The 25,746-nt window shown below is 42.2% G+C and overlaps 1 protein-coding gene across 50 annotated transcripts in view; it reads left to right on the top strand.

Moving 5' to 3' along the window:
* Positions 1-25,746, top strand: part of trdn (triadin) — a 471,335-nt gene that overhangs the window by 352,214 nt on the left and 93,375 nt on the right. For 43 of the 50 annotated variants that reach the window (XM_067984607.1, XM_067984633.1, XM_067984632.1 and 40 more), the window contains 4 exons: positions 8,360-8,404; positions 16,703-16,729; positions 23,433-23,459; positions 25,542-25,568. In XM_067984607.1, coding sequence (XP_067840708.1) covers positions 8,360-8,404; positions 16,703-16,729; positions 23,433-23,459; positions 25,542-25,568 — 126 coding nt within the window. The remainder of the gene's footprint in view (positions 1-8,359; positions 8,405-16,702; positions 16,730-23,432; positions 23,460-25,541; positions 25,569-25,746) is intronic. The other 7 variants (XM_067984618.1, XM_067984638.1, XM_067984641.1 and 4 more) reach the window with 2 other exon arrangements.

Genomic DNA, 25,746 nt, shown 5'->3' on the forward strand with positions numbered 1-25,746 from the left:
GTCCCGCCATTCACTAAGGTCCCAGACACCCCACAGCCCTTGTCGCACCGTTATAAGCTCGCACTTCCAGTAAGTTATAGCACAAAAAAATTGTTGAGCTGAAGGGCACAGGAAAAAGTCTAACTAACGGTGTGTGCCATGAGATGCCCCGCACCAGTGAGATCCAGCCCAATGGTTTGTTGGGATCAACATAAGAACATAAGAACATAAGAAATTGGAGCAGGAGTAGGCCAATCGGCCCCTCGAGCCTGCTCCGCCATTCAATAAGATCATGGCTGATCTGATCCCAACCACAAATCTAAAGAACACAAGAAGTCGGAGCAGGACCCGGCCACATAGCCCCTGGGCCCTCTCCGCCACCCACAGGGCATTGACCGATCCGAACTCAGCTTCATGTCCAATTTCCTGCCCGCTCCCCATAACCCCTAATTCCCTTTACTTCTAGGAAACTGTCTATTTCTGTTTTAAATTTATCTAATGATGTAGCTTCCACAGCTTCCTGGGGCAGCAAATTCCACAGACCTACCACCCTCTGAGTGAAGAAGTTTCTCCTCATCTCAGTTTTGAAAGAGCAGCCCCTTATTCTAAGATTATGCCCCCTAGTTCTAGTTTCACCCATCTTTGGGAACATCCTTACTGCATCCACCCGATCAAGACCCTTCACAATCTTATATGTTTCAATAAGATCGCCTCTCATTCTTCTGAACTCCAATGAGTAGAGTCCCAATCTACTCAACCTCTCCTCATATGTCCGCCCCCTCATCCCCGGGATTAACCGAGTGAACCTTCTTTGTACTGCCTCGAGAGCAAGTATGTCTTTTCTTAAGTATGGAGACCAAAACTGTATGCAGTATTCCAGGTGCGGTCTCACCAATACCTTATATAACTGCAGCAATACCTCCTTGTTTTTATATTCTATCCCCCTAGCAATAAAAGCCAACATTCCGTTGGCTTTCTTGATCACCTGCTGCACCTGCATACCAACTTTTTGATTTTCTTGCACTAGGACCCCCAGATCCCTTTGTACTGCAGTACTTTCCAGTCTCTCGCCATTAAGAAAATAACTTGCTCTCTGATTTTTCCTGCCAAAGTGCATAACCTCACATTTTCCAATATTATATTGCATCTGCCAAATCTCCGCCCACTCACCCAGCCTGTCTATATCCCCTTGCAGGTTTTTTATGTCCTCCTCACTCTCTACTTTCCCTCCCATCTTTGTATCATCTGCAAATTTTGATATGTTGCACTCGGTCCCCTCCTCCAAATCGTTAATATAGATTGTAAAGAGTTGGGGACCCAGCACCGACCCCTGTGGAACACCACTGGTTACTGGTTGCCAGTCCGAAAATGAACCATTTATCCCAACTCTCTGCTTCCTGTTCGATAACCAATCCTCCACCCATGCCAGAATATTACCCCCAATCCCGTGATTTTTTATCTTAAGTAATAATCTTTTATGTGGCACCTTGTCGAATGCCTTCTGGAAGTCTAAATACACTATGTCCACTGGTTCCCCTTTATCCACCCTATACGTTATATCCTCGAAGAACTCAAGCAAATTTGTCAGACATGACTTCCCCTTCATAAAGCCATGCTGACTTTGTCCTATTAAATTATGCTTATCTAAATGTTCCGTTACTGTCTCCTTAATAATAGACTCCAAAATTTTACCCACCACAGATGTTAAGCTAACTGGCCTATAATTTCCAGCCTTCTGCCTACTACCCTTTTTAAATAACGGTGTTACATTAGCAGTTTTCCAATCTGCCGGGACCTCTCCTGAGTCCAGGGAATTTTGGAAAACTATCACCAAAGCATCCACAATCCCTACTGCCACTTCCCTCAAGACCCTAGGATGGAAGCCATCAGGTCCAGGGGATTTATCCGCCTTGAGTCCCATTATTTTACTGAGTACCATCTCCTGAGTGATTTTAATCGTATTTAGCTCCTCCCCCCCGAGAGTCCCCTGTTTGTCCAGTGTTGGGATATTCTTAGTGTCCTCTACTGTAAAGACTGAAACAAAATATTTGTTCAGCATTTTTGCCATCTCCATGTTTCCCACCATTAATTTCCCGGTCTCATCCTCTAAGGGACCTATGTTTGCCTTAGCCACCCTTTTTCTTTTTATATAACTATAGAAACTCTTGCTATCTGTTTTTATATTTTTTGCTAATTTCTTTTCATAATCTAACTTCCCTTTCTTAATCAATCCTTTAGTTACTTTTTGCTGTCTTTTGAAGAATTCCCAATCTTCTATCCTCCCACTAAGTTTGGCTACCTTATATGTCCTTGTTTTTAGTCGGATACTATCCTTGATTTCTTTACTTAGCCACGGATGGCTGTCATTTCTTTTACACCCTTTTTTCCTCAGTGGAATATATTTATTTTGAAAGTTGTAAAATAACTCCCTAAATGAACACCACTGCTCATGTACCGTCTTACCCTTTAATCTATTTTCCCAGTCCACTTTAATCAATTCCGCTCTCATACCATCATAGTCTCCTTTATTCAAGCTCAGTACGCTTGTTTGAGAATCAACCTTCTCACCCTCTAATTGGATATGGAATTCAACCATGTTGTGGTCGCTCGTTCCAAGGGGATCCTTAACTAGGACATTATTAATTAATCCTGACTCATTACACAGGACCAGGTCCAAGGTTGCCTGCCCCCTTGTAGGATCAGTTACATACTGCTCAAGAAATCCATCCCTGATGCATTCAATGAACTCGTCCTCAAGGCTGCTCTGCCCAATTTGATTTGTCCAGTTAATATGATAATTAAAATCCCCCATAATTATGGCTGTTCCCTTATTACATGCCCCGACTATCTCCTGATTAATACTTCTTCCAGCAGAGTTGCAACTATTAGGAGGCCTATATACTACGCCCACTAGTGTTTTTTTTCCCTTATTATTCCTTATCTCCACCCAAACTGTTTCATTATCTTGATGCTTTGTCCCAATATCATTTCTCTGTATTACAGTGATTCCTTCCTTTATTAACATAGCCACCCCACCTCCCCTTCCTTCCTGCCTGCCTGTCCTTCCTGATTGTTAAATACCCTGGCATATTTAATTCCCAGTCGTTGTCACCCTGCAGCCATGTTTCTGTAATGGCCACAAGATCATACCCATACGTAGTTATTTGTGCCGTTAACTCGTCCATTTTATTACGAATGCTACGTGCATTCAGATAAAGAACTTTCAAATCTGTTTTGTGACGCTTAGTTCCTGCTTTTTCCTTTTTTAACACTTTACCTATTACTCCATACCTTCTGTCCCTTCCTGTTACGCTTTCCTCTCTCTCCCTGCTCAGGTTCCCAACCCCATGCCACTTTAGTTTAAACCCTCCCCAACAGCACTAGCAAACACTCCTCCTAGGACAGCGGTCCCGGCCCTGCCCAGGTGCAGACCATCCGGTTTGTACTGGTCCCACCTCCCCCAGAACCGTTTCCAGTGTCCCAGGAATTTGAATCACTCCACCTTGCACCATTCCTCTAGCCACGTATTCATTTGAAATATCCTCCTATTTCTACTCTGACTAGCACGTGGCACTGGCAGCAATCCTGAGATTACTACCTTTGAGGTCCTATTTTTTAATTTACCTCCTAACTCCCTATATTCTGCTTTTAGGACCTCATCCCCTTTTTTACCTATATCGTTGGTGCCTATGTGCACCACGACAGCTGGCTGTTCGCCCTCCCCCTCCAAAATGTTCTGTAGCCGCTCCGAGACATCCTTGATCCTTGCACCAGGGAGGCAACACACCATCCTGGAGTCTCGGTTGCGGCCGCAGAAACGCCTGTCTATTCCCCTTACAATTGAGTCCCCTATCACTATAGCTCTGCCACTCTTTTTCCTCCCAGCCTGTGCAGCAGAGCTACCCGTGGTGCCAGGAAGTTGGCTGCTGCTGCCTTCCCCTGATAAGTCATCCCCCCCAACAGCATCCAAAGTGGCATATCTGTTTGAGAGGGGGATGGCCACAGGGGACCCCTGCACTACCTGCCTGCATCTCTTACTCTTCCTGGTGGTCACCCATTCACTTCCTGCCTGTATACCCTTTACCTGCGGTGTGACCAACTCGCTAAACGTGCTATCCATGAGTTTCTCTGCATCGCGAATGCTCCACAGTGAGTCCACCCGCAGCTCCAGCTCCGAGATACGATCGGTCAGTAGCTGCAGGTGGACACACTTCCCGCACACATGGTCGGCAGGGACACTGGTAGTGTCCATGACTTCCCACATCTTGCAGGAGGAGCATATCACGGGTGCGAGGTCTGCTGCCATGACTTGCCTTAGCTTAGTTACCCCTTTTAAATTACGTTGAAATTAGAAAATGTTAACTATACTAGGGACCTAGGTTCACAAAAAAAAAACACTATCTGCTATAAAACCTGCAGATCTTCCCTTTCTTATTACTTTACTTACAGTAAAATGGTAGAAATACTCACCTGAACCTACTCACCAATCAGCTGCCTCCCCTGTGCCGCGTCACTTTCTGACTGGTGACGTCACCCCGAACTGCCGCTGGTCTCAGAGTCTCGCTCTCAGAGTAAGCTCTGGTCTCGCTCTCTCCGCACTGTTTATATCCCCGCTCTGGTCTCGCTCTCTCCGCACTGTTTATATCCCCGCTCTGGTCTCGCTCTCTCCCGCCGCTCACCGACTGGACTCTCGCTCTCTCCGCGCTGTTTATATCTCCGCTCTGGTCTCGCTCTCTCCCGCCGCTCACCGACTGAACTCTCGCTCTCTCCGCGCTGTTTATATCTCCGCTCTGGTCTCGCTCTCTCCCGCCGCTCACCGACTGAACTCTCGCTCTCTCCGCGCTGTTTATATCTCCGCTCTGGTCTCGCTCTCTCCCGCCGCTCACCGACTGAACTCTCGCTCTCTCCGCGCTGTTTATATCCCCGCTCTGGTCTCGCTCTCTCCCGCCGCTCACCGACTGGACTCTCGCTCTCTCCGCGCTGTTTATATCTCCGCTCTGGTCTCGCTCTCTCCCGCCGCTCACCGACTGAACTCTCGCTCTCTCTGCGCTGTTTTTATCCCCGCTCTGGTCTCGCTCTTTACCACCGCTCACCGCTCTCAGGTCCACTACCGCTCTGCAGGAAAAGCAAGGCAAAGCAGCACCTCCTTCCCCCACTTTAGCAAACTCCCACACGTACCGAACTCTCAGCACACTGTGTTGTCCTCACACCGTGCTGTCCGCACTGACAGGCCCCTGTATTTCTACAGTTGAGACTCAGATGAGTCAGGCCTGCCCCACCTTCAGGGACCAATTGAATCTAGCTAACCAATTAACTTGCTACAGCAGCTCTCTGCTGAAGCCAGACAGAAACTTAGAAATTTAAACTTTTAAATTGACCTTAAACAGTTGAAGCAATATGCACTAGATTTAAAGAGATTAACCCTTAAAGAGATTAACCCTTCAACTCCCACACGTACCGAACTCTCAGCACACTGTTGTCCTCACACCGTGCTGTCCGCACTGACAGGCCCCGGTCTTTACAAAAGCTGTAGAGCTGAATGATTAGAGCTGCTAGCATATACAAATCAAATTTGTGCATGAATTTTCTGTTTACAGCTGTTTCAATTTTGTGATAACTTTGCTCAATGGTTGGATTGGAATGAAATTTGCAACTGTTCTGTTTATAAAGGCACAGAGTTTATCAGTGTTGCACCTCAAAATAAACAATTGTTATACTTTAGTGTGATATAGCTCTTTAGTTAGGATGTTACAATCATTAATGACCAAGCTGCAGTCTATTCCTCCTCACCTAAGCACATGAGTGAGAAAGGAATAGAAGGATATGTTGATAGGGTTAGATGAAGTAGGGTGGGAGGAGGCTCATGTGGAGCATAAACACTGGCAGAGACCAGTTGGGCCAAATGGCCTGTTTCTGTGCTGTACATTCTATGTGACCATTAATCTCCATAACTAGACTTACTACCACAACAACCCTGACAATTGTTTTTTATAAAGACATGTTGCACTGTGCCTTGTATATATGAACACTGATTTTGTGGCACCTCAATGAGATAAAATCAGGCTTGTCGGCCTACATGCCTGATTTTCAGTGCATTATCATAGAATCATAGAAGTTACAACATGGAAACAGGCCCTTCGGCCCAACATGTCCATGTCGCCCAGTTTATACCACTAAGCTAGTCCCAATTGCCTGCACTTGGCCCATATCCCTCTATACCCATCTTACCCATGTAACTGTCCAAATGCTTTTTAAAAGACAAAATTGTACCTGCCTCTACTACTGCCTCTGGCAGCTCGTTCCAGACATTCACCACCCTTTCATAGTGGAGATAAATAACTGTCAAAAGGAGGCTTCACTGTGGCTACTACCTGCATCATTGCAACATGGTAATTATATTAATTAGGTCCTGATTCAAGTTGCATGTTCTTTGAGCAAGCTCCTATACTGGTACTCAACTCACCCGTAAAAAATTGGTGCATGACTAATGCACTGGCCTAGCCGGCTAAGGTCGGATTCTTAGAGATAGGTTTCTGTAGCAACACTTCATACCATTCAACATTTGTATGTAACAATGAAAGTTATTTGTGTAACCTACAAAAAATGTGCACTTCAGATTCACTGCAGTAAAAGACATTGTAGAAAGGATTGTTCATGCTTTGCATGCTACCCCTGTGAAAACTTTGCAGCTTACCAATTTGATTTGGTTCATGCGAACTGTGCCTCAGAGCAAAATAAAATATGCAAAGGTCAGTAGACCTATTTTTTCACTCCTCCTCATACAACAAAACTTCTTCCTCATGTAATGGATCTGGGAAACTTCATTTACTCTGTAAGAAAAGCAGCATACAAGCTTTCTATATTATAAATCTAAGCTACATTATTGTAAGGCTCATGTTAAAGTAAAATACATATTAGTTAGCTGTGAACAAAGGGGTTGATGTCTTTATCAAAACAAGCTTTCTACAACCTTGTGAAAAAGAAAGCCCCTTTTGCTTAACTAGCACCTGGGCCATCTTAATGGCCTTGTCTGTGGAATAGTGAAAGGGTGTCATCCATGCCTCCTAGAGGCCTCTACTCATTAGGGAGGTGGTAGTATCATTGGAGGAATGCACAAGGGAGTTATTAGAAGGTTTATTATGCTTGGCATGGTGATAATAGCTGTGGGAATCAGAAAGGAGTGTTGGTATGTCAAATGTTAGGAGGTAGGGAGTAGGGTCTGAAAGCTGCCCCCCCTCGTTTCCAGCTAGAGAGGATGATTGATGGGAAGCTCATGCAGACAGAGCTTACTGTGTTTAAAACATCCATAAGTGAGGTGCTATTTTGTAACTAACCAGAACGTTCTCAGGGCACGGCTGGACTGCCCATTAAGATCAGGCCTTCAGTGGTGCACTCTGGGGTCTGCGGTTACATGAACAATAAGTCAGGTTGTATCAATCCAACCAGCATACTTAATTGTACTCTTGTATTTTAAATATCTTTGTTACTTGTTATAACTTATTAATAAAGCTATTATACTTTGGAACCAACAGCCTCACGGCCTTTATCAAGAACAAGAACAGTTTAAATAAAAGGCATATTGATATATATATATTTTTATATATATACCAATACTCCGCTACCTCCAAGTAGATTTGACCTCAGCTTTAGGGTGACCGTCTCCTCCCAAGAGGGCCAACTTCCTTTGTTGCAACTCCTGTACCAGGACCTCCAGGACATCCTCAGTAAAAGGAAGTTTCCCCACATTCCTGTTTCCAGACATGTATAGATTCATGCAGTTTGGCTGTAGTTAGTCACTGTTTTTCTCTGCAAGTACAACCTTTACCACAACGAAAATTCTCTTTTTATTTAATGGCAAGCAACAGCCCTCAAGAACTGCTGCCTAACCGAATTTCCTGCCCCCAAGAAAACTCTGCTGCATAGGAGGTTCAGTAAATTGAGGAGGAGGGAGGCTAGCTTTGCAAATGTAAGGCAGGCCTGCCTTGCTTTCTACCTGCACAGCCTTGCCTGTGGCATGAGCTAACTTGTACAATCCACGGTTTGTAGCCAGGAGCAGAAATTGGTGGTAATCAGACAGTGAGCGCAAATGTGGCGTTGGAGTCTAAATGACTTCACTTGACCCTTCTTTGTATATATTCATGGGCTTCTCACCTGGATTTATTTCCACTGCAATATCAGACTTCCCGTAAAAGCAGCAGTAAGTGGGTGGGACTGGCAGCCATTTTTTGTGGCCACCACTGCCCCATTTTAGTGCAATATTAATTATTGCATGTATACGTACAATATGTTGATCTCATGAGACTAATATATTGTCAATATTTATGTACAATAAAAGTATGATTAATATTGAACCTAATTCAATTGTTCACCAAATGTTTAGAGGCAGAAACCGTGAAGCAAGTGAAACCAAAACCTACAGAGAAAGGTAATACAAAACTTAAACTAATTAGATATTTACATGTGTTGCTAACCTCGCAGCTCTCCATTGTTCCAGCGCTAAAAATACAAAGCTACCAGTGAGTCTCTGGGGATGGATGGGTTATCAGATCTAGCATTCTGCATTCCAGTTATCTCCTCTTGGCAGTGGAAAGGAAATGGAGCTAAGTCCAATAAAAATCTGTTTATCTGCACAGGACCGTCTTGTAAAATTCATTTGAGAATTATGTAATAATAAAGATAATGGCAAAGGATAATTAAAATAATCAAAATAGAAATTATGTGGAGCAGCAGTAGCAGGTGTATCTTTACACACAAGGTGTCCATTGCAATCATTCCCAGTGCCACAGAAGGCATAAGTAGTGATTGTTTTGAAGAGGATAAAAACGTATCCCACAGAATCACAACAAACTCATAGCCCATGAGCAAGTGATGCCAAGGGAATGTTCTAAAGAAAATTGTTTTGGACAGCTGACAGTTTGCTGTCTTACAGAATAAAAAAAACGAAAAATCTGCAAATTGGTATCCCAGAGTTAACAGGATCAGTGGGAGGGCACCTAATCATCATGGTACAGGCGGGAAAAAGCCGCCTCCACTGATAAACTGAGTCCTGCTCCAGCCTAAGGAGTAGAAGCTCCCAGTGGAGGCTTTGCCTCTCACAAGGCAACCGGGGAGCTACTGGAAGCAGTGGAGACTCTGCACAATCAGGTCTCTGCTGTTTTCCTAGGGGTTCCACCAGTTTCCCACCAGTAGACCTTTGGAACCCCCGTGGAATCTTCGTGCCTATGTTTATATTATTTGGCACTTGGTTAAACTAGCAGCAAATGAGAATCCTCCATCACTAATAAGACTGTATGATTGTTGCAATTTTTTGAAAGGCAAGACCAAACCTGAATATTTGCAAGATTCAGCGGTGGGTTGAAGAGATTTTGTGCCTCATGGGTCATATGTGTTGTGCACGGCACTTGATTATTTCTGAAGTTTATTGTTGTCTTGTACAGGGACACTTCGTAAACTTATGAATTCCTTATGTCAGTTGGAATGACAGGTTCTAAGATATGCCACTACATGGAGCATTAGAATGATCAAATTTGGGAAGTATTATTTGCATACAAAGAGATCACGGCTTGATTCTAATAAGTGTTCAACAATCTGAAATTGATCTTTCTCCTTCAGTTTGGGTGGAATGAGCCAAATGAAAACAACTGAATGCTCATTACAGCTGAGCCCAAGGCCAATTTTGTTAGCATTATGTTTAACATTCACAACTGCACAGAGAGACTGATTCTCCAGGTAAAAGAGCTGCTTATTGTTAGTGGCAGCTCTTCAAAGGGGAAGGAACCTCGAGGGCTAAGTACCGGAATGGTTAATACTTGGGATATGACTCAGGCATTTGGTTATTTTTACATCCACCAGTTTTAACAATAATTCTATTTACAGGGTTTCTTTATTGAGCCCCTTGGAATGAGTCCAACTGAGTCACTTACCATTTGAGCCAGCTTTTTTCAGACTGACTTGGGCATTTTTTTCTTAACATAGCACTTTTACTATGTTTTCATAAATTCTTTGGGAATAATGATAGAAAATGAAACAACGGCTGTTTGTGTTCAAATAAAACCTTTTTCAAAAGTAGATGATAATCTGGGGCTGAAATTCTTGCAGTAGCTAATTTCAGTGCAAAATCGATGTAAGTAAAAGTGTTATTTCACCACCTGCACACAACAAAGGGTATATTTTGCAAATTTGTGCCCCCGGTGTCTTCAGGAGATGCGCACCAAGAATATTGGGTGGGGAGGGCAACAAGTCCTGCAGATTTTCCACCTATTAAAATTAATTGGGGTAAAACCCTGCAAGGCAGTAAGGTTGGTTTTGGATTGCTCTATCAAAGAGTCGGCACAGAAGTCATGGCCAGAATGATTTCCTTCTATGCTGTAAACTTCTATGGTTCTCTGTGGTTCTAGTTTATTATTGCCTTAAATGTGGTATCCTGTTAATTGAGTTTAAACTATATTGTTAGTGTTTAAACAACCTATGCTGCAGAACAGCCATGTTGCAGTGTAAAGTCTATATTTTTATCTCAATGTTATTCATGTTATTCAATTAATAACTCTTAGATGCATTCATTATTATGAAATTGGATATTCCATCATTACACTGCATCCTCTTTGTGTACATATAATGGTGTTTGAAAGACATTTTACTACTTTATGACTGAAGTTTATTTTGTTGGAAAATTTTTAATGGGACAAATATTTTACTTCCCAGAGAGATCATATAATTGTAATTATATTTACTAGAAAAGTATAAATAAAAAGAAAAATACTGAAAATCTGAAGGAAAATCAGAACATGCCGGAAATATAAAGCAGGCCCGTCCCCATCTGTAAAGAAAAAGACAGGTCAATATTTTGAATGTATACCCTTCATAGAAAGAAAGAAAGACATTGGGGTAGATTTTCAACTTGCCACTCAGGCATAAAACTGGTATTGCGGATTAGTCACACATTATAGAGATCACTTGATTTTCATTTCAATGGAAATAAAAACTGGGCGATTTCTTTAATGGGCGACCGATCCACGCCACCAGTGTTATGTCGGGGAGGCAGGTTGAAAATCCACCCCCTTGCATTTATATAGCACCTCTCACATCCTCAGGATATCCCAAAGTGCTTTACAGCTAATTAATTAATTTTGAAGTGTAGTCAATTCTGTGGGCAAACATGGCAACCTATTTGTGCACAGCAAGGTCCCACAAACAACCTTGCAATGAATGTCCAGTTAATCTATTTTTGGTTGAGGGATAAATGTCTGCCAGGAGAACTTCACTGCTCTTCTTCAAAAAGTGCCATTGGATTTTTTGCATACATCTGTGATGGCTGACAGGTTGATTTAATATCGCATTGGAGAAACAGCATCTCTGACAATGCAGCACTCCCTCAGTAGTGCTCTGAAGCATCAGCCTATATTATCTGTTCAAGTCCTGCAATGGGGCTTCAATTGACAACCTTCTGCCTCAGAAGTGAGAGTACGATCACTGAACTGTGCAGACACATTAGGGCTGATTTGAACTCACTCTGCCTGATGTAAACAGGCGTTAGCAGTCTGAAAATGGTATTGGGTCACTTACTGCCTCGTTTACGCTGGTGCTCTGGCTACAGTCATCTTGGATAGGTTCCTAAGATGGGCGGCCGGAGCGCCAGCCTGTTTCAGATGGAAGACCACTTGTAATATGCAAATTGAGGTCCTATGATATATAAAGGATCCCGATTGTAATTTTGAGCTATAAATTGGTGGAGTTTGCACGTATCGAGTGGCACAAATTTAACTTCGAGGGTACGACATGGTAGCCCTTACTGAGACATGGCTGCAAGACGGTCAGGACTAGGAACTGAATATACCAGGTTATAAGGTCAATAGGAAGGATAGGGAAACTGGTAGAGGGGGAGGAGTAGCCTTTGTGATTAATGATGAAATTACTTCAATGATAAGAGAGGATATAACACGATGTAAGCAGGCAGTGGGGACTTTATGAATAAAATTAAGAAATAGAAAAGGATTTAAGGCTGTAGTGGAAATTGTGTATAGGTCCCCTGGCAGCAGCTGTGAAGTTGCAGAATGTATAAATGCAGAGATTAGACAAGCATGTAGCAAAGGCAGAGTGGTTTTCATGGGGAATTTTAACTTTCATAAAGATTGGGAAATGCAGACGAGCTCATGTCAGAAAGGTAACGAATTTTTTGAGTATTCAGGACAACTTTCTGCAACAATGTGTCCTGGAACAAACAAGGGGGCAGGCCATATTAGACTTAATAATGAGTAATGAGCCAGATTTAGTTAACAGCCTAATGGTGCGTGAACATTTATCTAGTAGCAATCATAATATGATGAGACAGAGGCTGTCCACAGTAAACTGGGCAAATCTGTTAATGGGTAAAACAACAGAAGCTCAGTAGGAGGTGTTCAAAAAAGAATTTAACATATGATACAGAATCAGTTTATACCCCCAAGGCACAACAGCTCTACCTGCCAAAAAAACAGCCATGGACGACAAAAGAGGTAAGGGACAACATAAAACTAAAAGAAAAAGCATACAAAAATGCAAAAAATAGCACAGATTCTGGCGACTGGGAGAGATACAAAGAACAGCAAAGGGTGACAAAACAAATAGTAAGATCTATAAAAAGGGAATATGAAAAGAAACTTGCAAGGGATATCAAAATCAACACAAAAAATTTTTACAATTATATTAGGAAAAAGAGGGTGGTCAAAAGCAATGTGGGCCCCTTAAAAACTGATAATGGTGATGTTGTAAATGAAAATAAGGAAATGGCGGACATGTTAAATTAATACTTTGCATTAGTATTTACAGTAGAGGAAGAGGATAACATGCCGGACACCACAAGGAAACTAATTTTGAATCAGGGACGGGGACTCACCATAATTAACATAGGCAAATTAACAGTATTGAAGAAAATAATGACACTAAAGAGTGACAAATCCCCAGGTCAAGATAGTTTCCATCCCAGGGTTTTAAAGGAAGTAGGTGAGAACATTGCAAATCCCCTAACTATAATCTTTCAAAGTTCTCTCAATTCAGGAACCGTTCCTTTAGATTGGAAAATTGAATGTCACTCCGCTATTTAAGAAAGGTGAGAGAGAGAAACCAAGGAATTTTAGACCAGTTAGCCTAACATGTCTGGTCGGGAAATTACTGGTCTATAATTAAGGATAGAGTGACTGAACACCTTGAAAATTTTCAGCTGTTCAGAGAGAGCCAGCATGGATTTGTAAAGGGTAGGTCATGCCTGACGAACCTGATTGAGTTTTTTGAAGAGGCGACTAAAGTAGTGAACAGGGGAATGTCTATGGATGTTGTTTCTGTGGACTTCCAGAAGGCATTTGATAAAGTCCCTCATAAGAGACTGTTAACTAAAGTTGAAGCTCATGGAATTGAAGGCAAATTATTGATCCGATTAGGAAATTGGCTGAGTGGCAGGGGGCAGAGAGTAGGGATAATGGGCAGGTACTCAAATTGGCAGAATGTGACCAGTGGTGTCCCACAAGGATCTGTGTTGGGGCCTCAACTATTCACTATTTATTAATGACTTAGATGACAGAATGGAGAACCACATATCCAAGTTTGCCGATGACACAAAGATAAGCAGCAATTTAAGCAGTGTAGATGGAAGCACAAAATTACAGAGAGATAATAATAGATTAAGTGAATGGACAAAACTGTGGCAAATGGATTTTAATATAGGCAAGTGTGAGGTCATCCACTTTGGACCTAAAAAGGATAGATCAGGATACTTTCTAAATGGTGAAAAGCTCGAAATATTGGAGGTCCAAAGAGACTTAGGGGATCATGTACATAGATCATTAAAATGTCACCAGCAGGTACAGAAAATAATCAAAAAGGCTAATGGAATGCTGGCCTTTATATCTAGAGGACTAGAATACAAGGGGATAGAAGTTATGCTACAGCTATACAAAGCTCTGGTTAGACCACACCGGGAGTACTGTGTTCAGTTCTGGGCACCGCACCTTAGGAAGGAAATATTGGCCTTGGAGGGAGAGCAGCGTCGATTTACTAGAATGATACCTGGACTCCAAGGATTAAATTATGAGGAGAGATTACACAAACTAGGGTTGTATTCCCTGGAATTTAAAAGATTAAAGGGTGATTTGATCAAAGTTTTCAAGCTATTAAGGGGAACAGATAGGGTAGACAGGGAGAAACTATTTCCGCTAGTTGGGGAGTCTAGGACTAGGGAGCATAGTCGAAAAATCAGAGCCAGGACTTTCAGGAGTGAAGTTAGGAAACACTTCTACACGCAAAGGGTGATAGAAGTTTGGAACTCTCTTCCGCAAACGGCAGTTGATGCTAGCTCAATTGTTAATTTTAAATCTGCGCAGGCGCATCATAGGCTGTCAGCTGGAGGAGCCCTATTTAAAGGGGCAGTCCTCCACTGACTGATGCGGCAGAAAATAGGCAAAATTACAGCATGGAGCAGCCCAGGGGGAAGGCTGCTCCCAGGTTTAATGATTCCTCACTCCAGGTCCTACTGGATGGGGTGAGGAGGAGTGGGAGGACAGAGATCATCTCCCCGGCGGACGGGAGGAAGTGGCCTGCCTCTGCCACCATGAAGGCCTGTCTCAAGGTGGCAGAGGAGGTCACCTGCACCACCAACATATCACGCACCTGCATACGGTGCAGGAGGCGCTTCAATGACCTAAGTAGCTCAGCCAAAGTGAGTACACTTACTCTTTCCTCTACACTCTGTCTGCCACATCACCGCCCCCACCCCACATCTCCTTCTGCACTGCCAACACTACTCTGTCACATCACTCCTCATACGCACTCAAAGCTCATCCTCACCTGCACTTACTCACCTCGCCAGTACTCATCCCGCCACCACCACTCAACCCAATCCTCATACAATCTCATGGCTCTATCTCATACTCACCCTCTCATGCATCTCTTTCACGGTCAGCCTCACTCAATCTGCCACTACCTGTGCTGCAGCCTCAGGGCATGCATCACATATGTGCAGTAGGAAGCGTAAGGCATGAAGGGGATGCACAAGGGTGTTTGAGGGTTTGTCATGGTTTTTACTTATATTTGATTTCTGATCAACTCACATTACATATTATATTGTCACCACTACTGCCACGTCTTTGCGAATCTTGTCTGGTTTGTGCAGTAATGCCCTTTCCTGAGGATCACTATGAAGACCCACAACTGGTGCCACCCATTGTGTCACTGCAGAGTGGGTGTAGGTGTATTTGCAGGACTCTTTTGTGCAGACAACTGAGAGACGTCGGCGATGTCCCTGGTGGCAGCCTGGAAGGATGCAAAGGAGAAGTTGTTGAGGGCAGTGGTGACTTTGACAGCGGCAGGTAAGAAGATGGTGCTCAGGCCAGCCGGGAGCAGTTCGGCATGAAGGAGGCTGCAGATGTCCATGACTACATGTCGAGTGACTCTGAGCCTCCGTATGCACTGTTGTTCAGAGAGGTCCAGGAAGCTGAGCCTCAGTCTGTAGACCCTGTGGTGAGGGTAGTGCCTTCTGCGATGCATCTCTCTCTGCAGTTGCCCTCCCTCATGCTGTGCAGGTGGATGTGTCACAGCACTGTGGAGCTTCACGTGTCAGAGGTGGACGGCGAGGCTGGTGATGCTGTTCGTCCTCCAAGGAGGTCATGACTGCAGCTACGGCGGCCCCCATCTGGAAGATGTACGTTTGAGGGGGTCCGCAAGGTAGGTAAATGTGTCTGGACACTGGGGTAAGTGTGCAAGTTTGTGAATTTTATTGTTAGGAGGAGGGTGGTCGAGGCAATGAGTGAGGGTCTCCCCCCACCACCTGTCAAATGGACCTTTGCACCTGCCACAGGTTGATGGCTGCAACATGTCTATTTGAACTGGGAGTATTTCCCCCAGTACGGGAAACAGTCTCAGTTGATTTGAAAATCCCACCCCTCCTAAAATATCAGGTCAATCAGGTCTGCAAACGACCTGAAGTACCTACTTATTACCTTAAGTGGCACCCCGCCGGCTTTAATTGCCGGTGGGAGTCCCACATGCGGGGGCTGCACGCGCATCTAAGCGCGTCACTGGGGAACCCGGAAGTGGCCGGGTTGGAGCCGGGCTCCAGACCCGCCCCGGGAATCCCCGATTTTCGGAGCCCCCCCGCCACGAACCCGCTGGCTCAGGGGTCCGAAAATCGAGCCCATGGAGTCGGTCACAGAAATCAGCCATGATCTCACTGAATGACGGAACAGGCTCGAGAGGCTAAATGGCCTACTCCTCTTCCTCTGTTCCTATAACGAGCGGTCCATAAAGATACCATTGTAGGCTGCTCATAAAACAGCCCAGGAAATGTTTACTTTATGTTTTTTGGTGCTCCTGCACCAAAAAATAACACCTGGCTTGCTGCCGGCCTGACCGAAATCTCTCACCCCCCGACTCTGACTGATGCATGGGTAAGCATTGGTGCCAGCCTTCTCACAACTAGTGAGTTGCAGCGGGGTGCCCGCTTAGCACCCACACCTCGCCAGCTGCATGTAAATGAGGCTCGAGCCTCACAGCGCACTCCACGCACCGCCCGCACATTATCCGCCTGAAGTTGAAACGGTCCATATTAAGGGTATACGTCAGAAACATTTACTTGTTTTTTCTCAGCAGATGCTGACTGACCTATCGTATATTTCCAGCAAGTTCTGTTTTCATACTAGAAAAGTATGTTACATCCCAATGCATGTGAGACTCACTTCACTTTCCTCTTTTTTTTCAGCTAAACCACAAATACCCCAAATATCACGTAGGTATCCCATCACAAAGGTGTTTGAAATCATTGTCTGCAAAAGCATGTTTGAAACAGGGAGTGAAACAAATACTTTCTAAATGTTAAATGTTGATTTTAGTAAATGTGTTTTTGTAATATTTTTCAGTTTATTAACAAAATAGTACTGTCACTTTTATTATTTTCATGTTTATGGTTTAAACTCTTACTTTTTTTATACAACGGAGGCAATTTATTCTCCTGGAAGTCCTGTATGGTGGTAAAATTATTTAATGTGGTTCTAGATGCATTTGTCCTGCCTGCTCAAGTTTATAATTGAACTTTTTGAATTTATTTTATTATTCCCCCAGTTTTCCCTCCTTAAGTCTTCACTTCACAATAGCCAGGAGGGTGGAGCCGAGACGTACTTTCACATCTCAGCTACTGTAACACTAAAGCTCATTATTGGGAAGTGCTTGAGAACGGCTTGGAGTGACTGTTCCTCTGTCCCTTCTCTCTCGAGAAGGGTCTGGCTTCGGCTTGGTGCTTCCCCACAGTGGCACAGCTGAAATTTGGACCTCAGTGCTTTAAGAAATCACAGACAGAAGTCCATCTCCTATCCGTTGTTTATTTAAGGAATAACTTATCATTTATTTTGGAGAAACAAAGAAATCTCAGGCTGAATGGATTCCTTCAGTGCTATCATTCTGTGCCACAGCTAACTGCACACCAAAGCTATTTACACTTCTCTTTTCTTTTCCTATTTCCTTTAATATTTTTCTTCTTCATATATTTATCTTGTTTTCTCTTATATATTATAATTGAATTGGCCACTTGTGGTAAAATATTTCATATTCTAATTACCTTTTGCATGACAAAAAAACTTTTCACCACCCTCATCATGCTTCTAGTATTAATTAATCTTAAATATTACATCCTCTTGTTCCTGGTATCATCCTAGCAAATCTGTATTCTATCTTTTCCATGGCTACAATAACTTTTCTATAATAGGATCCCCAGAACTGCACACTGTATTCAACTATGGTCCAACAGTGTCTTGCACAGATTCATTTTACCTCCTTGATTTTCTATCCCCTTTGCAGGTATATACCTAGAATTCCACTTAGCTCTTTATATTATTTTTCCACCTGCAATCCTGCATTTACATACCTTTGTATCTGTACCTCTAAATCTCTCTGTTTCTTCACTTCATTGTGAGTGCTTCCATTCGCTATTCATTTTCACAATATGTACTACCCAACATTTTTCCATGTTGAACTATATTAGCTATATATCTTCTCATTTCTCTAACCTATGTACTTCTGCAGTCTACCATATTCTTTCTAAAGTCTGCCATGCTCTTAAGTTAGTGCCACCAGCAAGTTTTAATATCATTCTCTTTCTGTTACTGTCCCAATTATTTATGCTTTTGGGGAACAAGAGAGTGGCCAACTGAGTTCCATGGGCATGCTACTAACTATACCTCACCAATCCCAAGAAACATCCTTTTATTCCGACTCTCCATTTGTATCCTCAGCCATTCCTCTATCTATGCTGCCACTTCATTTTTAATGCCATGGATCTTAATCTTCACATGTGTCTTATGAGACACCTTACCAAATGCTTTTTGGAAGTCCAATGTACTACAGCTAATGTGTTCTATTTTATCTATGTGCTTGGTACTTTCCTTGAAGAATTGGATTAAATTGGTGAAGTTTGGTCTGTCCTTAACAAATCTGATTATCTCTGATTAGCCCATACCTTTCTAAGTGTTCAGTAATGTTATCCCTTATGATGGTCTCTAGTAATTTTCTTACTATTAACATGAGGCTGACTGGTCAATAGTTACCTAGTGTAATCCTTTCCCCTATTCTGACAAACTTGTAGCATTTGCCCCCTCCAGTCCTTTGGTACAATTCCTAATTCCAAATATTTTTGAAAATGATGGTTGGTACCTCTCACTCATCTCCCCTAGTATTGTAGAGTGCAGATGATCACCCTGGTGGTTAGCATCTTGAAGTGCCATTAATCCTTGTAGTATAGTTTCCTTTTTCGTATCTACATAAATAGTTTTTCTTAATGGTAGTAATCTTGCCTCTGAATCAGAAGTTGTAGATTTAAGCCCCATTCGAGGACTTGAGCACATAACCTAGGCTAACACTTCAATACAGTAGTGAGGGTGTGTTGTATTGTGGGGGATGCCATCTTTCACAAAAACATCTGCTCTCTCAGGTGAATGTAAAAGATCCCATGGTACTATGCGAAGTACAGAGCAAAGATTTCTCTTGGTATCCTAGCCAATATTTTTCCTCAACCAACACCACCAAAAAACAGATTTTGTCAATAATTTCATTCGCTATTTAGAATCATAGAATCATAGAAAAGTTACAGCACGGAAGGAGGCCATTCGGCCCATCAAGTCCACGCCGGCTCTATGCAAGAGCAATTCAGCTAGTCCCATTCCCCCGCCCTTTCCCCGTAGCCCTGCAATTTTTTGCCTTTCAAGTATTTATCCAGTTCCCTTTTGAAGGCCATGATTGAATCTGCCTCCACCACCCCCTCGGGCAGTGCATTCCAGATCCTAACCACTCGCTGTGTGAAAAAGTCTTTCCTCATGTCACCTTTGGTTCTTTTGCCAATCACCTTAAATCTATGTCCTCTGGTTCTTGACTCTTCCGCCAATGGGAACAGTTTCTCTCTATCTACTCTGTCTAGATCCTTCATGATTTTGAATACCTCCATCAAATCTCCTCGCAACCGTCTCTGTTCCAAGGAGAACAATCCCAGCTTCTCCAGTCTATCCACATAACTAAAGTCCCTCATCCCTGGAACCAATCTAGTAAATCTCTCCTGCACCCTCTCTAAGGCCTATCACATTTTTCCTGAAGTGTGGTGCCCAGAACTTGACACAATACTCCATTTGTGGCCAAACCAGTGTTTTATAAAGGTTCATCATGACTTCCATACTTTTGTACTCTGCCTCTATTTATAAAGCCCAGGATCCTGTATGCTTTTTTTACCACTTCTCAACCTACTCTGCCACCTTCAATGATTTGTGCACATATACCCCCAGATCTCTCTGTTTCTGTACCCCTTTTAGAGTTGTGCCCTCTAGTTTATATTGCCTCTCCTCGTTCTTCCTGCCAAAATGTATTACTTTGCACTTTTCTGCGTTAAATTTCTTCTGCCACCTGTCAGCCCATGCCACCAGCCTCTCTATATCCTCTTGAAGTCTATCACTATCCTTCTCATGGTTTACTACCCTTCCAAATTTAGTATCATCTGCAAATTTTGAAATTGTGCCCTGTACACCCAAGTCCAAGTCATTAATATATATCAAGAAAAGCAGTGGTCCCAGCACTGACCCCTGGGGAACACCATTGTACACCTCCCTGCAGTCCGAAAAACAACCGTTCACCACTACTCTCTGTTTCCTGTCCCTTAGCCAATTTTGTATCCATGTTGCTACTGCCTCCTTTATTCCATGGGCCGCAATCTTGATGATAAGCTGACTGTGCAGCACTTTATCAAACGCCTTTTGAAAGTTCATATACACCACATCAACTGCATTGCACTCATCTACCCTCTCTGTTACCTCATCAAAAAACTCCATCAGGTTAGTTAAACACAATTTGCCTTTAACAAATACGTGCTGGCTTTCCCTAATCAATCCACACTCGTCCAAGTGACTGTTAATTTTGTCCTGGATTATCATTTCTAAAAGTTTCCACACCACTGAGGTTAAACTGACTGGCCTAAAGTTGCTGAGTTTATCCTTACACCCTTTTTTGAACAAGGGTGTAACATTTGCAATTCTCCAGTCCTCTGGCACCACCCCTGTATCTACGGATGTTTGGAAGATTATGGCCAGTACCTCCGCAATTTTCACCCTTACATCCCTCAGCAACCTAGGATGCATCCCTTCTGGACCAGATGACTTATCTACTTTAAGTACAGCTAGCCTTTCAAGTACCTCTTCCTTATCAATTTTTAGCCCATCCAGTATCTCAACTGTATCTTCCTTTACTGAGATTCTAGCAGCATTTTCTTCCTTGGTAAAGACAGATGCAAAGTACTCATTTAGTACCTCAGCCATCCCCTCTGCCTCCATGAGTAGATCTCCTTTATGGGTCCCTAATCAGTCCCACCCCTCCTCTTACTACCTGTTTACTGTTTACATGCCTTTAGAAGACTTTTGGATTCCCTTTTATGTTGGCCGCCAGTCTATTCTCATGCTCTCTCTTTGTCCCTCTTATTTCCTTTTTCACTTCCCCTCTGAACTTTCTATATTCTGTCTGGTTCTCACTTGTGTTATCAACCTGATATCTGGAATACGCCCCTTTTTTCCGTTTCATCTTACTCACTATCTCTTTTGTCATCCAAGGAGCTCTGGCTTTAGTTGCCCTAACTTTCTGCCTCGTGGGAATGTGCCTAGACTGTACCCGAACCATCTCCTCCTGAAAGGCCGCCCACTGTTCAATTACAGTTTTGCCTGCCAATCTTTGATTCCAATTTACCTGGGCCAGATCTGTTCTCATCCCATTGAAATTGGCCCTCCTCCAATTGAGTATTTTTCCTTTAAAGTGGTCTGTGTCCTTTTCCATTGCTATTCTAAACCTTATGATACAATGATCGCTACTCCCTAAATGCTCTCCCACTGACACTTGCGCCACTTGGCCCACCTCATTCCCTAGAACCAAGTCCAGCTATGCCTCCTTGTCATTGGGCCAGAAACATACTGGTCAAGAAAGTTCTCCTGAACACATTTCAAGAATTCCTCCCCCTCTGTTCCCCTTATATTATAATTGTTATCCCAGTCTATATTAGGATAGTTGAATACCCCAGTTATCATAGTGTATAGATTTTGTACCTCTCTGTAACTTCCCTGCGAATTTGTTCCTCTGTATTCTTCCCACTAGTTGGTGGCCTATAGAAAACACCCAGTAGTTTAATGGCACCTCTTTTATTTCTTAACTCTAACCAAATAGATTCTGTCCTTGACCCCTCCAGGACATCCTCTCTCTCCAGTACTGCAATATTCTCCTTAATCAATACTGCCACTGCCGCCCATCCTTTCTTTCCCTCCCTTTCTTTCCTGAACACCTTGTATCCAGGAATATTTAGTACCCAATCCTGCCCTTTTTTGAGCCAGGTCTCCGTTATCACCACAATATTTGTGGGGCGTGCTGTGTGTAAACTGTCTGCCATGTTTGCCTACATAACTTCAGTGACTACACTTCAAAAGTAATTAATTAGCTATGAAAGACTTTGGGGCATCCTAAGGAAATGAACGGTGCTACACAACTGCAAATTCTTCTATTTATTTTCATCTGTTAGTTGTTCCTCCCTCTCTTCCTTTGATACTTCTTCAGTCTTTTCTATACCCTCCTTTATAAGTAAGGAGGCAAAATATTTGTTAAGTATCTCTATCATCTGTCATTCTCTTTAAAAGATGGCCTTCTTTACCCCTTACTGGTTCCATACCTTTTTTGACTATTCTTTTCCTTTTGGTGTGCTTTTAAAATGCTTTGCCATTACTCTTTATGTTGACTGACACCATTTTTTCATACTGTCTCCAAAATTTTTTAACCATTGTTTTGCTTTTCATCTGTGCTTTTCATGTTTCTTCTGGTTTTTCTATTACTGATCTTCACTTTATTGTGTGCATCCTCATAGACTTTATTTTTGACCAAATGTCTTTATTCACCCATGGAACTCTACCTTTGCTGCAACCCTTTTACCCCTGGTCAGACTGTTTTTAGTTTGTATACTACCCAAATTGTACTCAAGTATTTCTCACTGCTGGTTTATCTAATTAACTTTGGCTAGGTCCCCTTTCATCCCCCTAAACGTTTTCTTTTACATTCCAACACCTTTGCCCTTGACTCCAGTTTTATTTATCTATTCTGACAGTAAACCCAATTATGTTATGATCATTGATCCCTACATGTTCTCCTACTTTCAGATTGTTAACTTGTCTTACTTTGCTACCCAGAACCAAGGCAACTGGTCTGAATTTCTTCATTGGACTTGTAATGTACTGACTTAGGAAACAGTCCTGAATGCATTCTATGAACTCTTCCTGAACTTGACCACCATTGTTAATATTATATCATTGGATAGTTAAAGAACACTTAAAGGAGATTTGCTTGACAACTGTCCTTTGAAACCTTTTTACATACTACAACAAAAATGATTAAGTGCTCATTAACTGTTTTAAGATTAATGTATAGAAAATCAATAGATGAGATTACCTAATGTTCCAAGATGCACTCTCAGGGAACACATTTCAGTGCCAAGAACACCAAAGTGGAAAACCTCCCCTGAAATTGTGACATCACCACTGTGTGTTTGCAAGAGTTTAATCTGAGATGGATTATTGAGCAATAAGAATGCACTACATATTACAAAGAAAGAATAGTCCCCATGCATTCTGAGTATCATCCTGGCATAATTGCCATGTATCAAGTGTGCTGGTATGCCTATCAATGTTGAACCACAATGTATTAAGTGAGGTATTTATGTTTAATTCAGTAACTAGGCCAGAAGCTGCAGGCTGTATTCATGTGTCATATGCCTTCAACATGATTAAATATATCTAGTTTCTTTGTATTAAATAATCTTGGATTCATTTCTCTTAAAATTCAGATTAGAAAACCAAGGTAAGAAATAAAATTCCTGGCAATCTTTCATTTTCACTTTTAGTAACTTCCAATTCACTTTGTCATCCGATTTTTTTCAGCCAGTTCAACAAAGCAAAAAGCAACACGTATGTAGTTTGGGGAACATTAAGCCTGCAAGTGATAACTGAGTGCATGCTACCTTAACACTCATGCAACCATTTATGTTTATTTTACTTCTGCTGCTCAAGCCTGTTCTGATTTGTCTATTTATTAAAGTTATATTTTGAAAGCAGACAGGAGGAACTTATAAGACAATAACACATCCAGGGGGTCCAACTGAATTGTGAGCCAAGAGATCAAAGTTTGAGTAGTTCCTAAAAATTATTCACACCTCTGGATTATGTTCATTGCCCTTCTATCTGTCCATTATTTCTATATCATAATGTATATTTATTTGTAAAGATGCAGATTGTTGGTGATTTGCCGTTGCTTAGTGTTGCTATGGTGGCTTCAATTAATGCACTTGTAGTGTGAGCAAATGCATGATGTTGATCATATGATGTTTAGAATGGCATCACAAAATTATGTGATAAGGTGATTTTTAAATCACTACACGATACAGGGGGTAAATTTCCGTGTGGGTTCTCCCGCTCATCCGCTCTAACTTTGGTGGAAAAGCCACGGAATCTCTGGAAAAATGATAATAAGGGATGCAAGGGGATGTAGGCATGACCTCTCATTTTCCCCAACCAGATTAATTGGGTGGAAAAATGGTAGATCAAACCACAGATCAGCAGTGGGAGATGTTTAAAATGAGCTGAATAAAGTGCAGATTAAATACATACAATATGAGAAGTAAAGAGGATGTGTTTAAGACTGGGGGTTCAAAAAAAGAGGTTGGAGCAAAAATGAGATTTAAAAAAGGGCATATAATTAACATGGGGGATAATCCAGAAGGGAACTGAAAATTATACAAGTAGAAGGAAAGCTGGTGACAGAAGTCTGGTGGTCAACATAAAGGGAATAAATAGGAGATTTTATAAGACTGTGTGGCAGTTTTTATTCACACAAAGGGTAGTGGAAATCTGGAACTCTCTTCCCCAAAAAGCTGTACGGCTAGGTGAATTGAAAATTTCAAAACTGAGATTGATAGATATTGTTAGGCAAGGGTATTAAGGGTTATGAAATCAAGGCGGGTAGATGGAGTTAAGATACAGATCAGCCATAATATAGTTGAATGGCTCGAGGGACTGAATGGCCTACTCCTGTTCCTATGTTCCAATGATAGACTATTTCAGCTAGATAGGTTAGGGAAAATGAGGGGTCATGCTTATAAGCTACGCAAGCATAGGACTAGGTTAGATGTCAGTAGGTTTTTCTTTGTGCAGAGGGTTGTCGACACCCGGAACAAGTTGCCGTCTCGAGTAGTGAGCGCCGATTCGCGCGACAGTTCAAAAAGGAACTGGACGGGTTTCTCGCTGTGGCTAATATCACTGTGTACAGAAGGTAGGTGGGATTAGGGTCTGTATCTTATGGTCACTGTGATCTCCTGGAACTTGTTTTTGATTACCTCAGGGGGTCGGAGAGGAACTTTCCAGATTTTGTTCCCTGAATTAGCCTAGGGTTTTTTTTTAATCTAGTATTTTGCCTCTCTCAGGAGGTTAGATGACTATTAGAGGGAAGGAACACTGGTGATTGAATATGAGCTAAATGTTCAACTCAGTCAAATCAAATTTGGCAGAAAGAGTTGTGGAAGATTTAAACAAAAGTAAGTGGTATAATCCTGACATGTCCATTGAGAGTGATGTCTGAAGTAGGCAAACCTGACTATCTAAGAATCTGCGCATCTCTAATGACTTCTGAGACATATTGTCAGTTTAATAACTTGCTTGAAGCTTATTTAATGCATTAACAGTATGCAATAAACCAGTACAGAATTCTTGATTTACTTGTGACTTTTTGAAATGATTACTTCAATTACTTTTTGTGCATTAAACTCGACTTTGTTCCTTTTGCTTCACTGAAGCCTGCAGTGCATTAAAACAATCAATTGATTAGTATTAATGTTTTAGATATTGTCAAGCTGCTATGTGCTTGCCTGCCTCGAGCTTTCTGTGCCAACCAATTATGTGGATTTTCTAAGCCTTAATCAATGAAATGTTATCGTGCCAAACAAAATGTGTTAAGACAAAGGAGCAGGGATCTCATCCTGTGCTTTCATTTCCCAGAGAAACCTTCTCCAGCCAAAGCAGCAAGTATGTATATTCTGTGATAACATATCAAGTTTTGCTTGCATTTCATTTTTGATGCATTCCATTTTGGGATGCGGGAAGTAAAAATTTGAAACCAGGCATTTAAAATCGCAGTGTTGTTTGAACACTGTGCAGTATCAAATAAGCTAACTCTGTATAGGCCCACTTTATTTGATTATTA

Source organism: Heptranchias perlo, chromosome 5 (assembly GCF_035084215.1).
Source record: "Heptranchias perlo isolate sHepPer1 chromosome 5, sHepPer1.hap1, whole genome shotgun sequence".
Lineage (NCBI taxonomy): Eukaryota > Metazoa > Chordata > Chondrichthyes > Hexanchiformes > Hexanchidae > Heptranchias > Heptranchias perlo.